Here is a 22,229-nt window from a genome sequence, read left to right as displayed (position 1 = left end):
ACTTAGACCTCTGCAAAACTTGAATTGCTTCTGTGAAGTGAGGTTGCTGCGTCTTCCCCCATGCTGTGTTCCTGCAAAGCACAGTAGAACTGATGCTCTTGACCTATGGAGCTTCGGGAGGCTTCTTTCAATTACCAGTAACATAAAAAGAATTTTTTACACGTTTCCTATTCTTTCACGCTCATCTATCTTAAAGCATTCATGCACTGAGAAACCATTGAAACTCTGTTAGCAGTGTCTTTGCTTGGATGAAAAGAGCAAGAACTTACCAATGTCTGCCACAGTGTAAATTGGTTTTGTTTGTGTCTTTTAATAACTGAGCTGATATATTAAGTTAGGACTAAATCTGATTTTCCTATTAACTTCATATAAATGTATGTCCTCTCTGGTTTCAGCCACATTGTTAATCATCTTGTGAGAGCGAAGTGCAAAGAGGTGACTCTCCATAAAGATGGACCTCTAGGAGAGACTGTCTTGGAATGTTATAACTGTGGATGTCGTAATGTGTTTCTCCTTGGCTTTATTCCAGCTAAGGCAGACTCTGTGGTTGTTTTGCTGTGCAGGTGAGAGAATGCCTTTGTTGGCATGTTTGTGTCAAGTCTATTGCATAACCTTATTTCTAAAGGGCAATGCTTGCTTTAATTTTGTACCAGAACATATTTTATACTCTGATTTGCCACCATTTTTCCTTTAAATGATCATATAGACTTCATGAATTGTATACAAGTAGATAATGCAATAAGGAAACGTTCTGTTATGCTGGGCAAATGTCTTGGGAGAAAGACTTTTCTATAGACCCAAATGAAGCAGTGTTTTCCCCCTTTGTTAAACTGTGATTTTCAGGTTTTGAAGAGTAACAGATCAGTGCAGGAAGTTACTCTGGAGCCTGCTGGAGCAGTGACTATTACACAGTATGTTTTTCTGTGAGCTTGTAGAATCATCTGAAGATGACAGTAAATCGGAAGTTGTTCTCTGATAGGTTCTATGAGAAATCATGATTTTATAATTGTATGTATTTTTATTCAATGCTGTCACTTATCACGTATTTGACAGTAGAAGGTATGTTTCTATGGAATGAGTTCTCCTATTTGTTTAAACAACAGATGGGAAGCAATCCCGAGTGTTTTCTGGTATATATGTGTGCATAATCTTAATGGACTGTAACCACTTTCAAAGGTGAGTGTCATATTTAATATTTTAGATGCTGAAATTTTCAGTTCTAGAAACACCCGAGAAATGCTACTTACGATACCGAGCCTTCCCAGTGTTGAAATAGCAAATACAGGAACTAAAAAATGAATTGGCCCAGCAGGCTAGGGTGGTTCTGTTTTTTCCTTTTAAGTGAGATACTTGAGTTGTTTTAAGAGCATGATAAACCTATTTTTACACTTCACATGGTAAACTTTTTCTTACACTTGTCTAATTTAATAATTTTTTTCAATATTTTGGTTGTGCAGGCAGCCATGTGCCAGTCAGAGCAGTTTAAAGGATATTAATTGGGACAGTTCACAGTGGCAGCCTCTTATCCAAGATCGCTGTTTCCTTTCATGGCTGGTAAAGATTCCATCTGAACAGGAACAGTTGAGAGCACGTCAGATTACGGCTCAACAGATTAACAAACTGGAAGAACTTTGGAAGGTATGTGCTGCTTTTCAAATGCTGGTTATATTTTACCAAGTGCTAATTTTGTGTTTTTATGAAGGAGGGACAAGACTTTTTTAGCAACTGTATAAGGCAGGGAACACATTTAAATCACATGAGGTTTAAATCTTGCAGATTTGACAAGCAATGCAACTGGGAATTGATCAAAGGATTCAGGAGATAATTTATCAAAGTAGGAAGGCTTCACCCTTATGTTCTTCAGCTCTGTTCAAGTTGCACTGTCAGGCAGTCTGAAAAAACAATTTTCCTTCCCCATATCAAGTCTTTCGCTTGTTTCTGCTTTACATGATAACTAACTGAGTAGGGAGCTGTTAGTCCACGCTTGGTATTCAGTTGCTGCTTTTAGAGAGGTTTTTCTGTACTTAACGCATGACAAACCTGACTGGATGTGAGTGAGCATGACATAATGTCAAAGTTTTAACATGTTGTTATACCTTGATATAATTTGCTGTAGTAGTAAAACATGGTATTAACACGTGTTGCACAGTGAGAGCTTGTCACTTGTTTGTACTCAAAACTTCGCAACAAAACATTTGTGCCTTAAATTCTAGGAAAATCCATCTGCAACCCTTGAGGACTTAGAAAAGCCTGGTGTTGATGAAGAACCACAGCATGTCCTGCTTAGATATGAAGATGCTTATCAATACCAAAATATATTTGGTCCTCTAGTCAAGCTTGAGGCAGACTATGACAAGAAACTCAAGGAGTCTCAGGTAATATGCTCAAATATGTCTGTTTGAGGGTGTTCTGACCAGTTCTCTAGTATCAAACACGTGGTCGCTGTTAACAGCATAGAAGGAGGGCTCAAGTGAAATAAATGTCTTTGTTACAGTACTATTAGATCACAGTAATTACAGTAGTAATGGTGATGTATGATGACAGGAAGAGGAAAGAAAAATCCTCAAACTGTGGTTTTAAAAAAGAGCTTGAAATACTGGGGAACTTCCCTCTTTTCTGTGTTCAAAGTTTACCTTTCCAAGAACCATATTCTATCGTAGATCTGCGCAACTTGGCCACTTTCTTCTATGTTATCCTCATAACCTGCAGTTACCTTTGTCAGTCAGAGTTTCCAGTCAAACTTGAATTATATGAGGTCATGCAAGCACTTAGTGAATTTTAAAGGTGGGGGAGAGAATAATGCAGATGGTGATTAGGACTTTGCTTCTCATTAACGAAGTAACTCTTTTGTAGAACAGAATTACCTTCTGCAGATGGTGTGAACTCAGTCCATAAGAATAAATACAGATATTTGTCTATACTGTGACACTGAAACAGCAAGTTTTGTATTTCTCCACTATTTTGAAGTATAGGACAGTGAGGACTGTGGTCCTGTTGGCAAACAGCCCTTTAAGAACATAATAGATGCCTTTTCTTTACCATTAGACCCAAGATAACATCACGGTCAGATGGGACCTGGGCTTGAACAAGAAGAGAATTGCTTATTTCACTTTGCCAAAGACTGATTCAGGTAATGACTTGAATTGTATGAGCTTGATTGTATGTTTGTTTTTTCTTTTTTGGTTGTTTTTGTGGGGTTTTTTTATGCCTGGTGAGTAACATCAGTGTTTAAAGGACTGTGATGATCTGGCCTTGGATATAAGATAGTACTATAAGTTTTTTGTGTAGGGGGATGGTTGTTCATTGATGAATATTCTGAGAGTGTGTTTCCTTCCTTTGTAGATATGCGTCTTATGCAAGGAGATGAGATCTGCTTGAGGTATAAAGGAGACCTGGCCCCTTTATGGAAAGGAATTGGTCATGTTATCAAAGTTCCTGATAGTATCCTTTACTTAGTGAGCCTTCAGGAAGGCTTAATTTAAGGTTGAAATCTCTCTGAGAAATCAGTAAATGTGTATAAAAGTAATTTCAAGATAATTTTTAATTTGTCATGGGGAACTACTAAAAAAAATCAAAATTGGGAAAAATAAAATTCAAATTTTTGCTATAGATTACTACTTAACGAGGTTCTACAGATTATGGTGATGAGATAGCCATTGAGCTGAGGAGCAGCGTTGGAGCGCCTGTGGAAGTTACTCATAACTTCCAAGTGGATTTTGTATGGAAGTCTACTTCATTTGACAGGTATTGAGAAAGCACTTTAAAACTTGGCAGACAGTGGGTGCAGTTGGTGTATATATTTGTCTTTACCTTCAGTGGGGATTTTTGAACAAGGAAGGTTGTATTGTTTTGTGACACTAGCAATCAGAAATCTGAGTATGCCCAACGTATCAAGTCTATGAACATGTGATATCTGGTTCGTAGAGTAACAGGGCTAACTTTTGCTAGAAATGGAATTAATCTGAATGCCATCAAACGGTCAATTTTTCTCATTTTGAAAGCACACTTAAGGTCTGTTGCAAATACATGGAATACTTGGAATGTAAGAAGAAAAACTGTTTTGTAGTTCAGCTTCCTGAACACTGCTCCGTCATAAAGTGCTCTCTGATTTTAGTTGGCCTTCCTAAACTTTGAATCGCTTTAACTAGCTGAAATTTCAAGGCATTTGAATTGGCTATGGGGTCAACAGGCTTCAGACATGTCTGTACTGCATTTAGTAAGATAGGAGTTTGTGTATTATTCTGAAAGAGATACACTGAGTATGAATTTTCCTCAAATCTTGCACCTAAAATTACTATTGCAGATTCTGTCAAAGGCTGATGTTTCTCTGCAGATTTTTCTGGTTATAATGCTTTGTAGTATTCACGTGGGGGAAAAACAAGATCTGTGTTCTCGAAGTCTAATTTTTGTCTCTTAATTCTGTTAGTAAGTGTTCTACACTGTTCTCTTTCTCCCAAGGTATATTTTAATTTGTGCCTGATGTCTGATTAACCTTTGTGTAGGACACTTGTGGATAGTTGTATTTGAGGTCATACTGATTTTTTTTCCTGTCCTTCCCTCATTTCAGAATGCAGAGTGCTTTAAAAACATTTGCTGTGGATGAGACTTCAGTGTCTGGGTACATCTATCACAAACTGTTAGGTCATGAGGTAGAAGATGTAATCATTAAATGCCAGTTGCCAAAGCGCTTTACAGCACAAGGACTTCCTGATCTCAACCATTCTCAGGTAACCTCATCTCCCTTTTACTACACGCAAAGAATACGGTAAAGAATTTATGAATAGAGGTTGAACAACATTGGAATTTCCTATGCATTGAATGCTAAACAGCAATAAAAAAATTCTTACAGGTTTATGCTGTGAAGACTGTCCTGCAGCGTCCTCTGAGCCTTATTCAGGGTCCCCCTGGTACTGGAAAAACAGTGACATCAGCCACAATCGTCTATCATCTGGCTAGACAGGGCAATGGGTAAGCACTATTCTCTCTGAATCTTTATGTATGAGGTTACTTTATTAACGGTCAAAGAATCAACTTGATTTTAAAAATTCAAGTAATTTGTGTCATTGAACTAAAAAGGTTTTCTAGAAGTATATTTTTCTGGCAAGACTTATGCTTACTTAAGAAAATATTCTTGCCCAGCATATTCTTAGGGGATATGTGTCATAACACATGATTTTATTACAAGTCTAGTGGAAAAAAGTTTACAGCTCATTGGGACTTACTTTTTGCTTAATTTTTTTCAAGGCCTGTGTTAGTCTGTGCTCCGAGTAATATAGCTGTAGATCAGTTGACTGAGAAGATCCATCAAACTGGACTGAAAGTGGTTCGCCTGTGTGCTAAAAGTCGTGAGGCAATCGACTCTCCTGTGTCCTTCTTGGCATTGCATAACCAGATCAGAAACATGGATAGGTAAGCAATGGTTGAGGGGGGCAGAGGAACGAAAAAGACAACTTGAGTGTTGCCATGGATACAACTGGTTAACTGTGTAATGACATGTATTTGCTTGTTGTGATAACTTTTTTGGTTCTATACATCTCATATTTAGTTTTACAACTGAGTTCCACTGTAATCCTACCAAGTTGTTAATTAGGCCCTAAAGCAAAATGCCTTTTTTTTGCAGCATGCCAGAGCTTCAGAAACTGCAGCAGCTTAAAGATGAAACTGGAGAACTGTCATCTGCTGATGAGAAACGTTATCGTGCACTGAAACGAACAGCAGAGCGTGAATTACTTATGGTAAGGTTCCATCGGTTCTAGCAGCTTAAATAACTGCTTTCTGCCACTTGAGGCTTAGTTGCAATTTGCTGGTGGAGATCAGAGTAACTTCTGGGGGGATTCCTGGAATGGTATTGAACACTTTCCATGTAGAAATATTGTCCATTGATATCCTACTTGATTAATTTCAGTTGCATTTCTGTCTCAGAATGCAGATGTGATCTGTTGCACGTGTGTGGGAGCTGGTGATCCAAGACTTGCAAAAATGCAGTTCCGCTCCATTCTGATTGATGAAAGCACACAAGCTACTGAGCCAGAGTGCATGGTGCCCGTTGTCCTGGGAGCAAAACAGGTAGGAGCTATTGGATTTCATTAAAGAACACAGAGTTTATAAATACAGTAAGTAGCATCAAGCAGTAACATTCACAGTGTAGGCACGTAGGGATACAAAATCCTTTCCTTTCATGGAAGACAGTTCCATAATATAGATCTAAATGACTTTGGTTTGTGTTAGTCCTGTTAGTTTTCTGTTTCCATGGCATAATCTTTGCCTAGAACATGTTGGTCCTGTTGGAACAATCTGGAGACTGAATAAGATTTTATTTGAAAATGATCAGCTGAATAGCTAGTTGACACTAAAGGTTTATAAGCCTTAGATTGGATCTGAAGCTTATTACAAATCGGACTGATTAGTTCCAAATATATTTTATAGTAGGATATAGCTATTGTTTCTAGCTGTTGGGCAAGTTTCAGAAAATACCAACTGAGATCAAACTTTCTGTTCCACAGCTTATTCTTGTAGGTGACCACTGCCAGCTTGGTCCTGTTGTGATGTGTAAAAAAGCTGCAAAGGCTGGCCTGTCTCAGTCTCTCTTTGAGAGGCTTGTGGTGCTGGGGATTCGCCCCATTCGCCTGCAAGTGCAGTATCGCATGCATCCTGCGCTCAGTGCTTTTCCATCCAATATCTTCTATGAGGGTTCACTCCAGAATGGTGTTACTGCAGGTAAGCAAGAATAGTACTTCTGCAAATTACTTTCTTTTCCATTCATTAAGCATCAAAGGAAGGATTCTTTAATCTAGATGAGGTTTTTTTAATATGTTCGCTTAAAAAGAGAATTGCCACTGCACTTAGTTTTGAGTCTTTAAGGTGCTTTGATATGAAAATGAGCGTTCTTGCTAGTAAAGCAGTGCTAACTTTTTTTACTTACTGTTTTTGTGCTCTTCAGCGGACCGTGTGAAAAAAGGTTTTGATTTCCAGTGGCCACAGCCAGATAAGCCAATGTTTTTCTATGTTACACAAGGACAGGAAGAAATTGCCAGCTCAGGCACCTCTTACTTGAACAGGTAAACAAAATTCAATACTGAACTATTAACTTACACTGGGACAAAGTATTTTTAAGTATCTCAAATGTAAGGGAGATTGTTAAATGAATCTATTAATCATCCTGTGACATCCTTGGAGACAGTCGCAATTAATGAAGTCAAGGGAAAGTGCAATATACGGTTTCCACTGCAAATCAAATATTTAAGCTTTTCTCTGTCCTTCAGAATTTCTGCAACAAAATTCATAATATTCTGTATTCACCATAACTTGTGGTGCCTTGCTATGTGAATAAAGGCATAACAGCTAAATAAAGGCTTGTGTTTTCGAAGAAGAGTTACTTTCTGTTTCTGTGAAGGTGGTATCTGTACCTCAAATGAGCCAACCCACAGACCTCAAATGTATTGTGTGCTGGGGTACAGTACTTCATTGCTATTGATTCTTACGTTCTGCAGTACTCCGTCTAAATTAATAAAATGCTGTTTCCTATTAACAGCTATGATTGAAATTGCTTGTGTGCTTTTTTAATAAAAGCTGCCCTCAAGGATAGTGCAGGCTGAGCTGCACTTCAGAGTTGATTTGCCCCGGGCTCCCTTTACAGTAAATGAAGAGAAAAAGGTATCTCCGGTGGGAGCAGTTCAGATCTTAAGTGGGTTTGAATTGTTCTGTAGAGGTGTGTGTTTTCCTTCACTGGTAGCATAAGGAGCATGGGACAATTAAGTGCCTAATACATGGGACGAATTTGGGCTGGCAAGTAAACTGACTGCAGTGGCAGCAGGAAATGCTGATCAAGTCCCATTTCAAAGCCAAAATTCCAATAGCTCCTGAAGCAGAGTCCTAAGTCTTAAATTTTAGTGGGGGTGCAAAAGGGATGGAAATTTGATTTTCTTTTTCTATCCCTTTTTTCTGCACATTCCACCTTCTTTTTCAACGGGTGAGCTTGAAACGTTTTGCTCCTCTTGGTCATATGCATTTGTTCAATCCTGGAAGGGAAACCACACCAACTTATGAAAAATACCTGCTGATATTTTTAATCTGTCTGTTTCATGAACAGCACATGCGAGACTGCTGAACGCGGCAAGCCAGATTGTGCACAAACAAATGGCACAATAGTTGGCTGACAGGGAGACTGGCATTAAAAACATTCTATATTTAAAACTTTAAGATAAAGCAACTGAAGGATCTGTTTGCACAGCAGGCTGGAACATTTTTAATGATCTCATGTGTACGTTTAACTCTACTCTACTACGAAGTTCCATTTCAGAATAATGGCCACCATTAATTTTGCTGTTCCAGGAGGTGTAGTTGTGTAGTTCTGAGAAGGTGGAGGTGTATATTAAAGAGAAGTTTCTGTATCATTCTGAGACCTTTTTTTGAGGTGTTGGTTTTTGCCCGTATTCCTCTGGCTAAGAATATCTAAGCATGGCCGAAGTCAAGAGGTGATAGTGGTGAATGTTCCTGCAAAGCTTAAGCCGAATTAATAGGAGTGCTTGAGCAATGCAGTGTAAAACTGATCTTTTTCTTGAAGTAGCCTTTCTGACAAAAGGCTAGCACAGCGTATATGTTCAAGTTTTTTAGACCCATCAACTTGTAAAAAGTTAGACCTAATGCCTTGATTCTCCTTAGATAAACAAATCTCTCTTTCTAGGACGGAAGCTGCCAATGTGGAGAAGATAACTACAAAGCTATTGAAAGCTGGTGCCAAACCAGATCAGATTGGCATTATTACTCCTTATGAAGGTCAACGATCCTATCTGGTGCAGTACATGCAATTTAGTGGTTCCTTGCATACAAAGCTCTACCAGGTACGGAGTCATCGCACAAATGAGAACACTTGGATGCAGAGAAGCTAGAAAAGTCAGATATTGTGAAACTTCACAATATTTTCATTTTTAGTCTGGCTTCTTAGGCGTCAGTCTGTGTTTATTCTTCAGCAATTTTAGAGTACTTTAGTTGATTGTAGTTAAAATAGACCAGGGAGAAGAGTTTAGGAGGTATCAAATGCCAGTAAGTGTCGGGGGAGCAGCTGGCCGGATGAAGGAGAAAGCCCTGTTAAGATCTCTGAAAGGAAGGCTTGAGTGAGTCCATCCTCTGAGGACTCCTTGAGGCACAGAAGGGAGAGGTTATTAGTGCTTCAGCTGTGGAAAAGCTTCAGTCAGCTTGTGTCTTAGATAAAAGCATCAAGCCAAGAGACATGCAGGAGACCAAGCTCCATAAATTCTGATGGTCGTGCTATTTATTTGCTTGGGAATACGTCCTCCCATCCGTGGAACTCCTCTACCAAACATTAAAATCTGTTGCTACAAACAAGGCGGTTGTATGTTTAATATAGTCTGTTTTGCAATATTGAGAAGTTGGTCAGTGTTTTCACTGAAGGAAAGCTTGGTGGAAATACTTCTACTTCTGCCAGGAATGATCTGTCCCTCTGATTCAGGTTTCTTGGTAGCTGGGAGCAGCGGTGCTAATTTGGAGCTGTCTTACTACGAGGTTTTGGAATAGTCAGAAGTATTTTTGGCAACATACCTAGAAAAGGGATGCTTTCCATAGTGCAAATGCCAGTTTTGGGGGAATATGAGAACCATAAAGCAGTGAACATAAAAGTAATTTGTCCTAAACTGAGACTGTCTGTTCTCCTTTAGGGAAACTATTCAGTGACCAGTGGAATTATCAAATCATTCGTTATTACAAAAATAACATTTTTCCCAAATGATGGGAACTGCTAGTGCACGGCCAACGCATTTTGTAATGCCTGTTGGTAGCATAACTGTTTTGCACTGTGCTTCCGTGATTTACGTGTTTTCCTCTGTTTCAGGAAGTGGAAATTGCAAGTGTGGATGCCTTCCAGGGACGAGAAAAGGACTTTATTATCCTTTCTTGTGTGAGGGCCAATGAACACCAAGGAATAGGGTTTCTGAATGACCCCAGGCGTCTTAACGTAGCTCTTACAAGAGCAAGGTGAAGTAAAATTGGGCAAATTTTTATCTATTCTAGAGACCTAATTCGGTCTGCTAAAGCATCGATACAGCCTGACTAACAGAAGGTCTGTGTTTTGTGGATAGCAGGCCCGTTCCCCACCCAGTTTAAGGGAGCCTTGAATGATTTCCACTTTCCTTACAATTTACAAGAGCAATCTCAACCATTTGGCATCAGTAGTTTGTAGAAGCTGCCATGTTGTTCCCCTTTGTTTGCAGGACAGAACTGTTCCCTTCATCTGCTTCTTTAGCCCTTCCAGCAACCTTTTTTTTTTTCTTTGCCACTTTGCTTCTCTTAAAATGGATTTGATTGCTGGGAAGGGTAATGTGGAGTCAGTACTATGTTGGTTGGCTTCCTTGCTTTCTGCGAGCTTTAAACGAATACAGCGGTTGGTTGAGTACACGGATGTGTTTGGCAAGCCTGCAGAAGGAAGCTTGTGATTATTGAGAAACTGGCTGCAGCAATCTCCTTTCAGGTGTTTTGTCATACTGCAGAAATCATCTGCTGTAAACAGAACAATTGCGTCAGGGTCTCCTACACCTACCGTCATGGGCTTCTGTTGGGTGCCTGGATGTACTGCGAAAGAGATCGACTTGGAGGCTGTGCTGACATTAATATGTAACACGGCTTTATTTTTAGTCAAAGTTAATTTTAGTTTCTCTGTTTGTCTGCTGTTGTACAGGTATGGAGTAATTATTGTTGGGAACCCAAAAGCGCTGTCTAAACAACCACTCTGGAATCACCTGCTGAATTACTACAAGGAGCAGAAGGTTCTGGTGGAGGGACCACTCAATAACCTCCGGGAAAGCCTTATGCAGTTCAGCAAGCCCCGGAAACTTGTCAATACCATCAACCCAGTAAGTTGACCTCTCCTGTCTCTCAGATCTTTGTGGCATGAAGCAATTGGGGGTTGATTGATCAATTATAAATGGATGGAATAAACAGTTGCCCACATAGCCTCACACACCCATAACTTCCCGTTTTTGTTGCCTGGTTAATGCAGTGTGACCCAAGTAAGTTGCTGCTTCGGCTGTTTCCAAGTTGAGTGCTTGTAGAAAAACCTTTTTGGTGCTTATTTTATTGCTCTTTATTTACTGCAGAATTTTATGAGGGAGTAACTTCTGAGGTGAAACATAAAGTAACTGTTTTGTGTAGAAATGGCAAGCTCATTAGGCATATGTACTTAACAGCATTGTACTTTAATCCTCAACCTGCAAGTTTTATACTTGGTCCTTTAACGTAAGTAGTCATTTTGGGGGGGGAGCTTGTCAGCCATCACAGGAGGACAGTGGTAGGAATAGACCAAGGGAAGAACTATCGTCAGAACCTCAAAAGAGACTGAAAATTCAAGTGTTTCACAGTTTGAGACAGGCTGCCTGTAGAATCTTATTTTTTTTTCTTGTTGTCATGATGTAGTTGAAATGATAGTTGGATGTTTTCCATGTATTAGAACTAGTTCGTTTCCTCAGCACTTGCAAAGTGTGCATTACCTGTGGAGTTTAACTGGGTTTTTACCCAAAATAACTCACACTGAAGTTGCAGTGCAGAGTTTTCTGTGCAAAGGCTTTGTCTAACTCCTCTAATGCTTTCAGGGCGCCCGCTTCATGACTACTGCCATGTATGATGCACGTGAGGCTATTATTCCAGGATCTGTCTATGACCGAAGCAGTCAAGGTAAAGGAAGCTATCAAAATTAACACCTTTATAGATGTATTTTCTTTTCCCCAACTAGTCCTTGGGGTATGGTATCTTACAGACCTCAAACTTTTAAATGTTTGAAGAGCCACTACAAAAAAATACAGAATTTAAGAACTCAAAATGTTCATGATGTGCCTGCACTTTGCTCTCTGTATATAGAAGCCGCTACAGTCTAATTTGATGTCTGCAGAGCAAGTAAAAAATGAGGGGAAAGGTGTGTGCGTAAGCATTTCAGGAGTCTTAGATGGTGCTGGAGAAGAGTAACTGTGTAGGGATGAACATGTGTTAGATGAGTCTCTGAAATTTTTCAAGTGGGTCAACTAGAAATATTGGTGATTCCTGGCAGTGGTAGGCTTGTCCTTTCAATTCCTGGTTCTGATTTACCCTGCTCCCAAGTCCTCCCATTACTGTTAAAAGTGGGAATATGAATTGATCTTTAAATACTCGGGATGCCTGAAATCATTGTGGCTTCTCCCCTCCCCAGGGCGCCCATCCAACATGTACTTCCAAACCCACGACCAGATCGGGATGATTAGTGCTGGCCCCAGCCACGTCACTGCTATGAACATTCCTATCCCTTTCAACCTTGTGATGCCACCGATGCCACCACCGGGATACTTTGGCCAGGCTAACGGACCAGCCGCAGGTACGGGGGCAAGGGTACAAAAGGGTCTGAAGTCGGAGAATGGTTTTTGCTACTCTTGCAGCAGTGCTGGTGAGAGCAGATAATGAATCTGAGCTGTATGGAGTACAAACACAATAGCACTGCAGCCTCCAGTGCGTGTCCCGTTGCCGTGTCTGTGCTGGTGGTTCTGCCTTTCGAGTACATACAAAACGTTGCCTCTTGCGAGTGGTCAGGTCTTTACAGAAACAGTTAATTCTCACACGTTTGCGTATGTAAGACTTCTCACTGTTGGTTGGAATAAACGCTTTTCCAGGACGTGGGGCGCCAAAAGGAAAGACTGGTCGTGGTGGGCGCCAGAAAAATCGCTTTGGGATTCCTGGAACTAGTCAGTCAAACCTTCCAAATAGTCAAGCGAGCCAAGATGTGGTGTCCCAGCCTTTCTCCCAGGGTCCGCTGACTCAGGGGTATATCTCCATGAGTCAGCCATCACAGATGAGTCAGCCTGGGCTCTCCCAACCAGAATTATCACAGGTAAGCAGGATTTGGTGTATACAGTCTGCTCTTCTTCCTGGGTTTTATGTTGGTGATCTGTGTGCATGCACATCCTTGTTTCCTAGTACTGAGGAAAATGGAAACTAAAACCATTTTCAGTGAGTTGGCCACAGCACTTCATACTCCTCCACTTGACGGACTCTCTAAGTACACTCAGGCGTTCTACTTTTAGTGAAATGCTGCATGCGTAGACTTCAACTTGAGCCTTAACTTTGAACTGCTTGCCTGTTCAACAGCCTCAATCGCAAAAACTTTTGTATTTATAGAAATTCTGCAGCAAAAAGAGCCGATTTAAAAAAAAAAAAAAAAAAAAAACAAAGCAAAAAACACCACAACCAACCACCAAACCAAAAAAAAACCCTGCAAAACCTCAGGCTTTATCATTAACCTTGGCTGCCAGGTATTCTGCTTTGTAAGGGAGCACTTGAGCTTGGTAATGAGTTAGAGGCTTAACACACACTTTCATTTTCAGGACAGTTACCTTGGTGATGAGTTTAAATCTCAGATTGACGTGGCGCTGTCACAGGACTCTACTTACCAGGGTGAACGTGCATATCAACATGGCGGAGTGACGGGACTGTCACAGTATTAGAGTGTAAGGCACCTGAGGTTCACTCCCCTGCTTCTTACTCCCTGATTTAAGTTCATGAACACAGTGTTTGTCTTAAAGTGACATCCCTAATGCAGCTGCTGTTTTGCTTTCTTGTTTTCAGGTTGAGGAAGAAGAGCTAAGCTTGTGTGGAGCTTAGTTCATCAGCATTTTATTCTGGGTAATAAAAAAAATAAAATAAAATGGATACCTGTTTTCCACTGCTAAAACTGAAGCACCACTGTGTGAGAGCAACAGGAGAAAGAAACCAACCAACGGAGAGGAGAGAGAGAGAAAGGAGCGCGCGAGAGAGCCCACTGCTAGCTCACTGAGACAAGGAGACTGACCGGAGAGGAGAGCGAGCACCGAAGGACTGGCTGGCGCCTCACTGGGAAGGCAACTCACCCTGACATGAGTGGTCAGCCGAGTCCCTGCTCCCCCAGTCAAACAAGCTCGAGAGAAGGGCCTTAAGCAGGTTTCACTTCATTCCATACTTCTCTTTGCGAGCAGGGCATTACTTTTCAGAGCAGATGGGGAGAGGAAAACCCTCATCTCAGAGTTGTTCTCGTTTTAAAGGGGTACTATATTTTAGCAGTAACTGTTTACATTTTAGAAGCAGAGTATCGAGAGAGAGAGAGAGTTCCTGACTAAGTGACAGCAAGCCAAGCAGAAATCCAGCGGGACGTAGCTGATGCTCAACTCTGAGATGCAGGTTTTGTTGTCCAGCACTGGCTCTGAAATCCTAGTGTCATCGTGTCGCCCACATTCTGAACGGGTCTTTCGTGACAAGGTGGTTTTAAAGAGATTCTTTCAAAGGAGCACTGAATTTTTAGAAGTTTGTCTCTGAATTCTTAGTGGTGGACCTGGGAGATCCTTGTTCTGAGAAGCTTACAAAAAGTTTAAAACAAAACTAAATTAGAGCACCAACCTTGAGAACTTTCAGTGTGATTAAAAGTTGCAGCAATCAGCCTCTTCTTCCTACATTGGATAGCAGTTAGAGTGAAAGGAGCCTGCGCGCTCGAGCAGGAGGAGGGTTTCAAAGTGTTTTCTGTATGCTTTAATTGGCTACTGTCTGGACTCTACTCTGTGAAAAACAAGCCTTTCTGTAAGATGAACTTTGCGCTTGAAAGGGGATGGGTTCCTGTGCCCTTCGGCCCTGGAGGAAAAGATGCTAACAGGCCTGCTTTACTTGCTCCCTCAGATCTGGGGAAGAAGTAGTGGAAACTGGGGATTATATTGGTTTTGAAGTAAAGACTATAATGTTACCGAAGCAGGTTGGAAAGATGGACAAAGCAGGCAGTTGTTGGAAGGTGGCCTCTGATAGCTGGGTATAATTAGAGATAATGGGTTAGGCTTTTGTGTGGCTTCTTCGGTGATTAATGCAGATAGCTGAAAGATTCAGGTGTTGAAAACCAAACCCGGAGCCTATTTTTCAGGTAGTGGACACGGCTGCGCCATCAATGCTGGCTTGAGAAATAGCTGGAAGTCAAAACTGAAAACAGCACATAAGAGAAGCCATCCAATTTCTAAGTTGTACCCATGTCTTAAATAAGTCATATGGGAACACTGGGAGCATTTTATTTCTGTCTAAACCTTTTTAGAAACAGCGCAGAGAATTTAAAATTCCTACAGACCCATTTTTATCAGATCCCTAAATTAGACTGACCTCTACCTCCTAATTGGCGAAGAACAGTAGAGTGTGATTCACTAACCTAGGTGTTTTTAAAGTTTGAATTAAGTTAGCTTTATACTCAAAGGGCTCCAAGTGTTTCTAGTCTTTTTTTTGGGGAAACTCAAAATACCTCTCATATGAATGTACTTAAATGACGTAAAACCCACTTTTTGTAACTGGGGGGGAAAGCCCTTTCATTACTGTCCTTTCTGTAGATTGTTGACCCGCTTTCATAACCTGTATTTGCTGTAGTTTTTCAGGAGTGTCTCTCCCCCAGTGCAGACCTGGTGTAGCATACCCCCAAACCGCGAGTAGTGTGCACATCAACTCGGAACAGGTGTTCAAAATTTTCGTTCAGTCCTGCAGCGAACGTAGTTCGAGAACTGCAAAAGAAACTTTCCAGAAATGAAAACCATTCTTTTCTCATAAAAAGCCTCCAGAGTTTAGACTTCTAAAATGTGAAAGAATGGAGACACAGGCCACCTTCCTTCCTTGTAAGATGGACTGTTTTATTTATTAACATTGCCGAAGGGCTTTTTAATTTTTTTCCTTCTGTAGGCTGCGTAGTTGCATAGACTTTTCCAATAGGTTTAAGCTGTAACCCTCTGTGCAATGCAATCCATTGAGTAATGTAACCCCCTCCTCTCCCCTCACCCCCTTTATTTCACTGATGGGAATGCTTGCCTCTGCTTTGTGCTGGTTTTTTCCTTTGTAGCAGTTACTCTGAGTTTTATAAATCCAGACATCAGTGCTAGCACGGTGTTACTCTTTTTTGATTTTGTCTCAGTTTGTTTTAAACCTGTTTGTCATCAATAAAATATTAATAAACAGCTCTTGCATTCAAGGTGGCCCCTAACTTTCAATGGTGAAACCATGCAACGTTCATTAAAACTTAGTCTGATTGTATAAACTTCCAAGTTTATTACTTTTTTTTAAACACAGACTAGTACAAAAGTGTGGTGTGTGCATAGCGTACATGGGTAAGCAAATGAACCGTGAAAAATCTGTTAAATGCCCTCCCCCCTTCCCTCCTCTGGCTCGGTGGCCCCGTGGTGGCTGTCTGTGCCCACGCATGGGGTGCAGGAGTGGGGAAAGGCCGGTTCTAGAGGTGACTGGCCCAGCCTGGGAGACCTCCTCCCTCCTGCTCCCCAGTAAACGTGACCGTGGCATTTACCTGCGTCAGAGGTGGTCGCTCAGTCGTGGGACCGGGGGCTGCCCCAGGCCTGGCTCAGCGCCTTCTGAAATGCAGCTCCGGTGTTGAGCCCCGGTCTCAGCACCACCCTGTCTCCAGGCTCCTTACGGCTACTCCGGGGCTGTCTCCGTGCCTGGTCATGGCCGTGACCCACCTCCTTGCACCGCTCCCCGCATCCTTGATGCCTGGATGGGGTGACCGAGGGGCACAATCGCCCGCCATCAAGGAGCAGTCTGCCATACCCACGCCAAGTTAAATGAGCCGAGCCCTTTAGGCCCTCAGTCTAGTGAGTACAAGTACAAAAACTAATATTTAGAGGTTTTCTTAATCTTAAATTTGAAAGAAATGGCTCCTGCCTGCTTTAGTTAAGTCCTACTCTAAGCCCTTAAAACATTTAAGTGCTTGAAATGGGTTTCAGCATAGCGCTTGTTCATCCGCTGGGGTAAAGCAGGGCTGACCTGCCCTGGAGCTCTCTGCTAGTCCATGGCGCTGTCAAGAAACACCTTGGGACACGAAAACGTGAGTACGCTACACAACCAAAGTACTCCAGCGACTGCAGTCCTGGTCTTCAGCTACACAGGTCAGGGGTGTTAGCAAAAACCTGTCGCAGGGGACAGGGAGACGTTTCCTCTGCAAACCCAAAGTGGTTAAACCTTCAGTGCGTCCCTGGAGGGAGAAGGCCCAGCTTGGTAATACTTCATCAGACCTTGGAGACAATACAACAACAGTACAAAAACACACACACACACACAAAAAAACCCCAAACAAAAAACACCCAAAAAACCCAACCTATGCTATGTTGTCAGGTTCACATTTAAAAACAAAAAAACCAAAAAATTCAAGTCTAACTCAGATTCCTTTTCTGTTCCCCCCTTGCCCCAAAAAAAGCAAAGCTGCAGGTCTCAGGAAAGCCTCACCTGGAAGGGCTGGTGCTAAACCCCAGCCCAGGCTCGGCTGTTTAACACTGGCCAGCGCCCGACAGGGAGAGCGGCTCAGCTCTGCCCAGGCTTTAAACCTCAGCTGCCGTAAGAATGCAGCCCTCGTGCTGAGGGGGTAGAGGAGCAGCGACGCCTCCATCGGTGATCACCGTGGCTCCGAGGAGATGGTGCAAAGCCGGGTCCCTGGCGCACAACGTGGCTCCGCCGGCTCTTGTTAGTGGTATTAAACAGACTGGGTAAGAGCACGGCCACGCTACTGCAACGGGCTGGGTACCACAGCCAACAAAAAAACAAACAAAACAAAAATAACCCTAAAACGCACAACCGCGTGAACGTGGTGCCTGACCTATGAGGGCTGTAACGCGGCTGCGCCATGCGGAGCTGCCATTGCCTGATGCTCGGCTGCCATCTGGCTCCAGCCGTGGTTCAGGCTGGTCCCGCAGCCGCCGGGGGCACACAACCACCCTGGTCTCATCAATTTGCAAATGAGGTAAATTAACTACTGACTCACAGCGGGTTGGGCGGGAACAAGACACCACCAACTCCACTGCACGACCCCGTGCCCCCTGCACGGGGGCACCACATCCCCCTGCTTTACCCCTTCTTTCCTCAGCCGAACGCGTCCGTCACGCAGCAACCGGCCCCTCGGGCCGCGCTCCCGGGGGCTGCATTTGGCCGCCCAACCACGTCCCCCCCCCTGCCCCCAAACCGCCCCATCGCCAACCGCACAATAAAAATAGCGAAAGAGAAACCCGCGCTCCTCCAGGCTGCTCCTGCGCTGCGGGAAGGGATTCAGTCACACAGAGCCGCAGCGACGCAGCTCGTGCCGTGACACCGTACCTCTTCCTGCAGCGGGACCGGAGCCGCCGCATCACCTCTTCCCGGCACAGCCGCGCTGCAGCCGAACCCCGCACCCAGGCCACAGGGAACCACCAGCGTCATTTCACCAGAGCCATTTCTTTTTGCACTAAGAAAGCTGCAGCATTTAGCCAAAAAGCACGAGCCCTGCTGCTGCTCTCCCGCGCGGGTGCCTCGCCGGCACCAGCAGCAGCTCGGCCAAGCACAAGAGGGGCCTGGGACTCACAGCCTGGTGCCACCGTTGCCTGTGGAGAACGGAATAGACAACCAGCACCAGGCTTGATCATAATCCCGTAACGGTCCGCTGGCTGCGGCAGACGGCTGCTTGGAGGCCCAAGCACCCAGCTATTACTAAATCACAGCTCCAGTAACGACCCCTTCGTGCCAGACCTCCTCCCCGGCTGCGCGTGGAGAAGGGCAGCCCAGGGGGGAGCTCCGACACTCAATGCACCAACGGGAAACTCCCTGAACACCAGCAGAGAGGGGATTTGACACGCTTGGATTTATTCTATCAATCATTCAAGGCTTCAGACGGGACCCCACAGCCCCACTCCCCCAGCCGCTCCGCTACCTGCAGCCACACTCATCCACCACCATGTCCTCGTAGTGCCTCAGCACCACGTTGTCGTTGTTATCGTAGTAGAGGATGGAGATCGGGGACAGCCTGACGGGGACACAGCAGGGCTGGGGGGTCCCCTCCGGGTCCAGCGAGTGCACCATGGTTTGGAGGATGGCGTGGTTGGTGCTGTTCAGCTCCGCTGTCAGGGGAAAGGGGCACTCGCCCAGGCAGTAATTAGCCATGTAGCCCTGCGGGGCGATGATCCAGTTCTCCCAGCCAACGTCGCTGAAGCTGATGTAAAGCCGCCTGGGCTTGCAGAGGTTGCTCGGAGTGACGGGGGTGTAGGGAGCACTTCTCCTCCTCCTGGAAGCCTTGCACTGCTGCTGGCTGAGGGTCACCACCAGGAGAGAGGTGTCCAGGAAGGAGTCGATGCTGGTGCAGAGGCTCTGCAGCCCCCGGCTCGCCAGGGCTGATGCACCATCGCCGCCGCTCACCGAGATCTCCAGGATCAAGCCCAGATTCCTGCTGTACGTTCTCCAGTCCTTCGCCACCCCGCTCAGGTTGAAGAGGAGAGACTTGTGCAGCTGGGCGAAGGACTGCTCCACCAGCAGCTTTTGGCCGTGCTCGTGGGAGGGCATCCCCCGAAGAGACATCTGGGAGGTTTGGTAGAGCCTCAGCTCAAAAACCTGCCCCTGGCTGGAGGCGTGGTAGGAGTTGTGGCTGAATTTGATCTCTAGCTGAGCCATCGTCAAGCGCTCGCCCTCCTCCAGCACGGAGAGGTTAAAGTACAGACGCTTCTGCAGACACAGCAACCTCTGGGGCTGCCCGTTATGAATGAAGTGGCCTGACAAAGAAGGAGAAACAGAGGTGGTGGTGGCTGAACCCTTGTTACACCGAGCAGGATCAGCCTCCCAGTGCTCCAATTTAAGCTCTCGGCTGCACAGCAAGAGGAAGATGGGGCTGATGGAGGCGGGCAGCCAAGCGTGCCCGCGGTCGTTGGGTCGAGATGACGAGGCTGCAGCAAGGGCTATCAGCCCGGTGACATGGCCTTCAGAGAGGCGCAAACGCTAGCCTGGGCTCCAGCCTGCGGCACTGGGATGCTACAGCCATTCCAGCATCTCCTCTAGATGCTGCCTAACATCTTGGTGCGTTATTTTTCCCCAGCTGTCAATATTTCCCCCCAGACTGGGGTTGTTGTGGGTGCTGGCCCTTTGGGAGGGAGGGGAAAGGAGGGCAAATAGCAGCACACTTCAGGAGCTGGCAAGCTGCCTGTTTTAGCCAGCCCTAGGTTTCCACTGGAAACCTGGAACCACAAGAGAAGTGAGCTCCGTGGTGTCTTGAGAGCTAGCGGACACCGACCAAACAGTTCCCGTGTAACGGAGAACGGCTCAGAGAGGCCGCAAGCAGCCAGATGTGCCGCGCGGTCAGCCGGAGGCATGAGGACAGAAAAGAGGAGGGGAGGATGCGGCCAAATGGCCGAGCATCCCGTCCCCGCCGAAGCTGGGTGCTGGTCTCACCCGCTGCACCCACCGCCACGTTACCTCTGCCCACCGAGGGGTCACCTCCACCACCGCGAGCCCAGCGGGTCAAGCCCAGTCACCTCCCACCAAACCAGCATCTCTGGACTGCTTTAGGTAACTCCAGGACAGATCCTTACACAGCTCGGCACCCCCACCCGCTGCCTTGGCTACTGACTCATTTCTAAACTGTAAATAATTACCTACAACATCCAGAGGGACCAGAGTTTACACAGCTGTGATTTCTCTCGGAGACTGATTCTGGCCACTGCCCTGTCCTCCCCCAGCCTCTCCTACCTACACCCAAGAGACAGAAAAGGAAGGACTGGAGCAAAGTCTCCCAGCCCAGAGATCAGAGGAGCTTCCAAAAGACAGGACCCAAACCACGGCGTCTCTGTACCTCGGTCAGCGAAGACACGGATGATGTTCCCAGGGACGTTAAATTCCTCCACCCTACAAGCATCCACCAGGTCTTTGTTTGTAGAAGGCAGCATCTTTCTCTTCTGGAAGATCCTCCAGAGCACGGAGGGCACAGGAACGGGGGTTTTCGGGCTGGGCTTGGCGCTCAAACCCAAGGATTTTAACAGTAAACTTTCCTGCAAACTTAACTCCGTCCCCAGAACCACGCTAAGGAGAGCCCAGGCAAGGCCAGCCCTAAAGCTGGCGTGTGTGGGGAGCAGCCACATTGCTCCGCTCTCCTTCCCGCAGACAAAGAGCAGCCTGGGCTGGGGACCTGAAGACAGGGGCAGGGGGGTGTTGATTGCCTGATTGGAGTCTTTGATCTGGTTAGTGCTCAATTAGCAGAGAGGGATTCCCAGGATTGGGCAGAGGGTGTGAACGGTCCCTCCAGGCTCCCCGGGACCTGTTAACCCTTTCAGGCTGCGTGGCAGAGGGCAGCTGCCCTTCTCCCTCCGAGCTCCTCCGATCTCTCCCACATCTCCACACCATCGAGGTCCAACACAAAGTCCTTGGTGGCAGGGAAGAGGCCGCTCTTCCCCACACAAAGCTGCCGGCAAGTTGAGCGCTGCTCCCATCCACCACTGACATCCCAGCCAGATCCAAGGGGAGACACAGATCCGGGTCTCCTCTTGCTCCCTCCTCCCAAATCAGCTTTTTTTTTTCCCCAATCACAGCATCCAACACTTCTCTCTTAAGGACATCGACTTCCAGCACACCACATCATCAAAGCCTCACTTCAGCTCTCTGCCGCACACGCCGTCCCGCCCACGAGACAGGCAGCCCCAGGGCCAGCACCGAACGCCACCAGCACCCACCCCCGGCGCAGGGTGCCCGCCCCTGGCAGAGGGAGCCCCGTGGCCTCCCCGTTCGCACGGCCCCTTTCTAGGCATCACGGAACTGCAGGCAGCCCACGCAGCGCTGGCCAACGCGTTACCCAGCTAAACGTTGAAGCCTGGGCAAGCCGGTACTGTCAAATTCAGTTTCCCCACACAGGTGCTGACTGGGTACCGCCGTTACCCCAACTCGGCACGGTCGCTGCCCCAGCTCTGCTATGACCGAGCAGAAAGAGGCCTGGGATATCGGCTCCCTTCATCTCCTCCTTCCTGCAAATCCCGCGTGAAAGCCAAGAACGAAAGCACCGAGATGCACCCCTCTGGAACCCCGCCAGGCGATGACGCGTCAGAAGGCGACGGATCCTGCCGCAGCCTGGGACAGTTTTCATCAGCCCAAGTCACATTTCGCTGTTTACCAAAGAACTTTCCCCCGTGGCTCACACAATGAGTTGAATCGATATGACAGACCAAGCGGAAAAAACCAAACAATTAACCACCCTCTGATGCCTGGAATTAATGCCCTGAATCCGCCCGCTCACTGCCTGGGAGGGAGCTCCGCTTCCCAGGGAGTTCACCGGAGCCGAGGGTCCTGGCCCCGCGAGAGGCGAGCAATGGGACAGCCGTGGTCTGAGGGGCTGCAAAATCCTCAGGGCTCCCCAGCAGAGACGCACAGCCCAGCCCAGCCTCGGGGACCCTGCAAGGCTCAGGGCTGGTGCTGCCTGGAAAACC

At 45.6% G+C, this 22,229-nt stretch overlaps 2 protein-coding genes across 3 annotated transcripts in view; one reads left to right on the top strand and one right to left on the bottom strand.

Annotated features, from left to right (window-relative positions):
* The window catches only part of UPF1 (UPF1 RNA helicase and ATPase), a 23,469-nt gene extending 7,481 nt beyond the window's left edge, over positions 1 to 15,988 (top strand). The window contains exons 4-24 of one of the 2 annotated variants that reach the window (XM_075175582.1): positions 396 to 563; positions 1,458 to 1,638; positions 2,214 to 2,375; positions 3,046 to 3,130; positions 3,343 to 3,441; positions 3,636 to 3,744; positions 4,568 to 4,727; positions 4,850 to 4,968; positions 5,245 to 5,409; positions 5,621 to 5,735; positions 5,923 to 6,066; positions 6,504 to 6,717; positions 6,941 to 7,058; positions 8,684 to 8,840; positions 9,848 to 9,990; positions 10,691 to 10,865; positions 11,601 to 11,682; positions 12,191 to 12,352; positions 12,645 to 12,862; positions 13,356 to 13,478; positions 13,597 to 15,988. In XM_075175582.1, the coding sequence (XP_075031683.1) occupies positions 396 to 563; positions 1,458 to 1,638; positions 2,214 to 2,375; positions 3,046 to 3,130; positions 3,343 to 3,441; positions 3,636 to 3,744; positions 4,568 to 4,727; positions 4,850 to 4,968; positions 5,245 to 5,409; positions 5,621 to 5,735; positions 5,923 to 6,066; positions 6,504 to 6,717; positions 6,941 to 7,058; positions 8,684 to 8,840; positions 9,848 to 9,990; positions 10,691 to 10,865; positions 11,601 to 11,682; positions 12,191 to 12,352; positions 12,645 to 12,862; positions 13,356 to 13,475 (2,896 nt within the window). In that variant the 3' untranslated portion in view covers positions 13,476 to 13,478; positions 13,597 to 15,988. Of the gene's footprint in view, positions 1 to 395; positions 564 to 1,457; positions 1,639 to 2,213; positions 2,376 to 3,045; positions 3,131 to 3,342; positions 3,442 to 3,626; positions 3,745 to 4,567; positions 4,728 to 4,849; positions 4,969 to 5,244; positions 5,410 to 5,620; positions 5,736 to 5,922; positions 6,067 to 6,503; positions 6,718 to 6,940; positions 7,059 to 8,683; positions 8,841 to 9,847; positions 9,991 to 10,690; positions 10,866 to 11,600; positions 11,683 to 12,190; positions 12,353 to 12,644; positions 12,863 to 13,355; positions 13,479 to 13,596 lie in introns of both variants that reach the window. The other variant, XM_075175581.1, reaches the window with a different exon arrangement.
* Positions 15,110 to 22,229, bottom strand: GDF1 (growth differentiation factor 1). The gene is made up of 2 exons (XM_075175668.1): positions 20,609 to 22,229; positions 15,110 to 19,535 (listed from the first exon to the last, which is right to left on the bottom strand). Exons 1-2 carry the CDS (start codon positions 20,892 to 20,894, stop codon positions 18,700 to 18,702), a joined length of 1,122 nt encoding a protein of 373 aa, XP_075031769.1. The 5' UTR covers positions 20,895 to 22,229; the 3' UTR covers positions 15,110 to 18,699.

Source organism: Calonectris borealis, chromosome 28 (assembly GCF_964195595.1).
Source record: "Calonectris borealis chromosome 28, bCalBor7.hap1.2, whole genome shotgun sequence".
NCBI lineage: Eukaryota > Metazoa > Chordata > Aves > Procellariiformes > Procellariidae > Calonectris > Calonectris borealis.
This window is presented reverse-complemented; position numbering and strand designations above follow the sequence as displayed.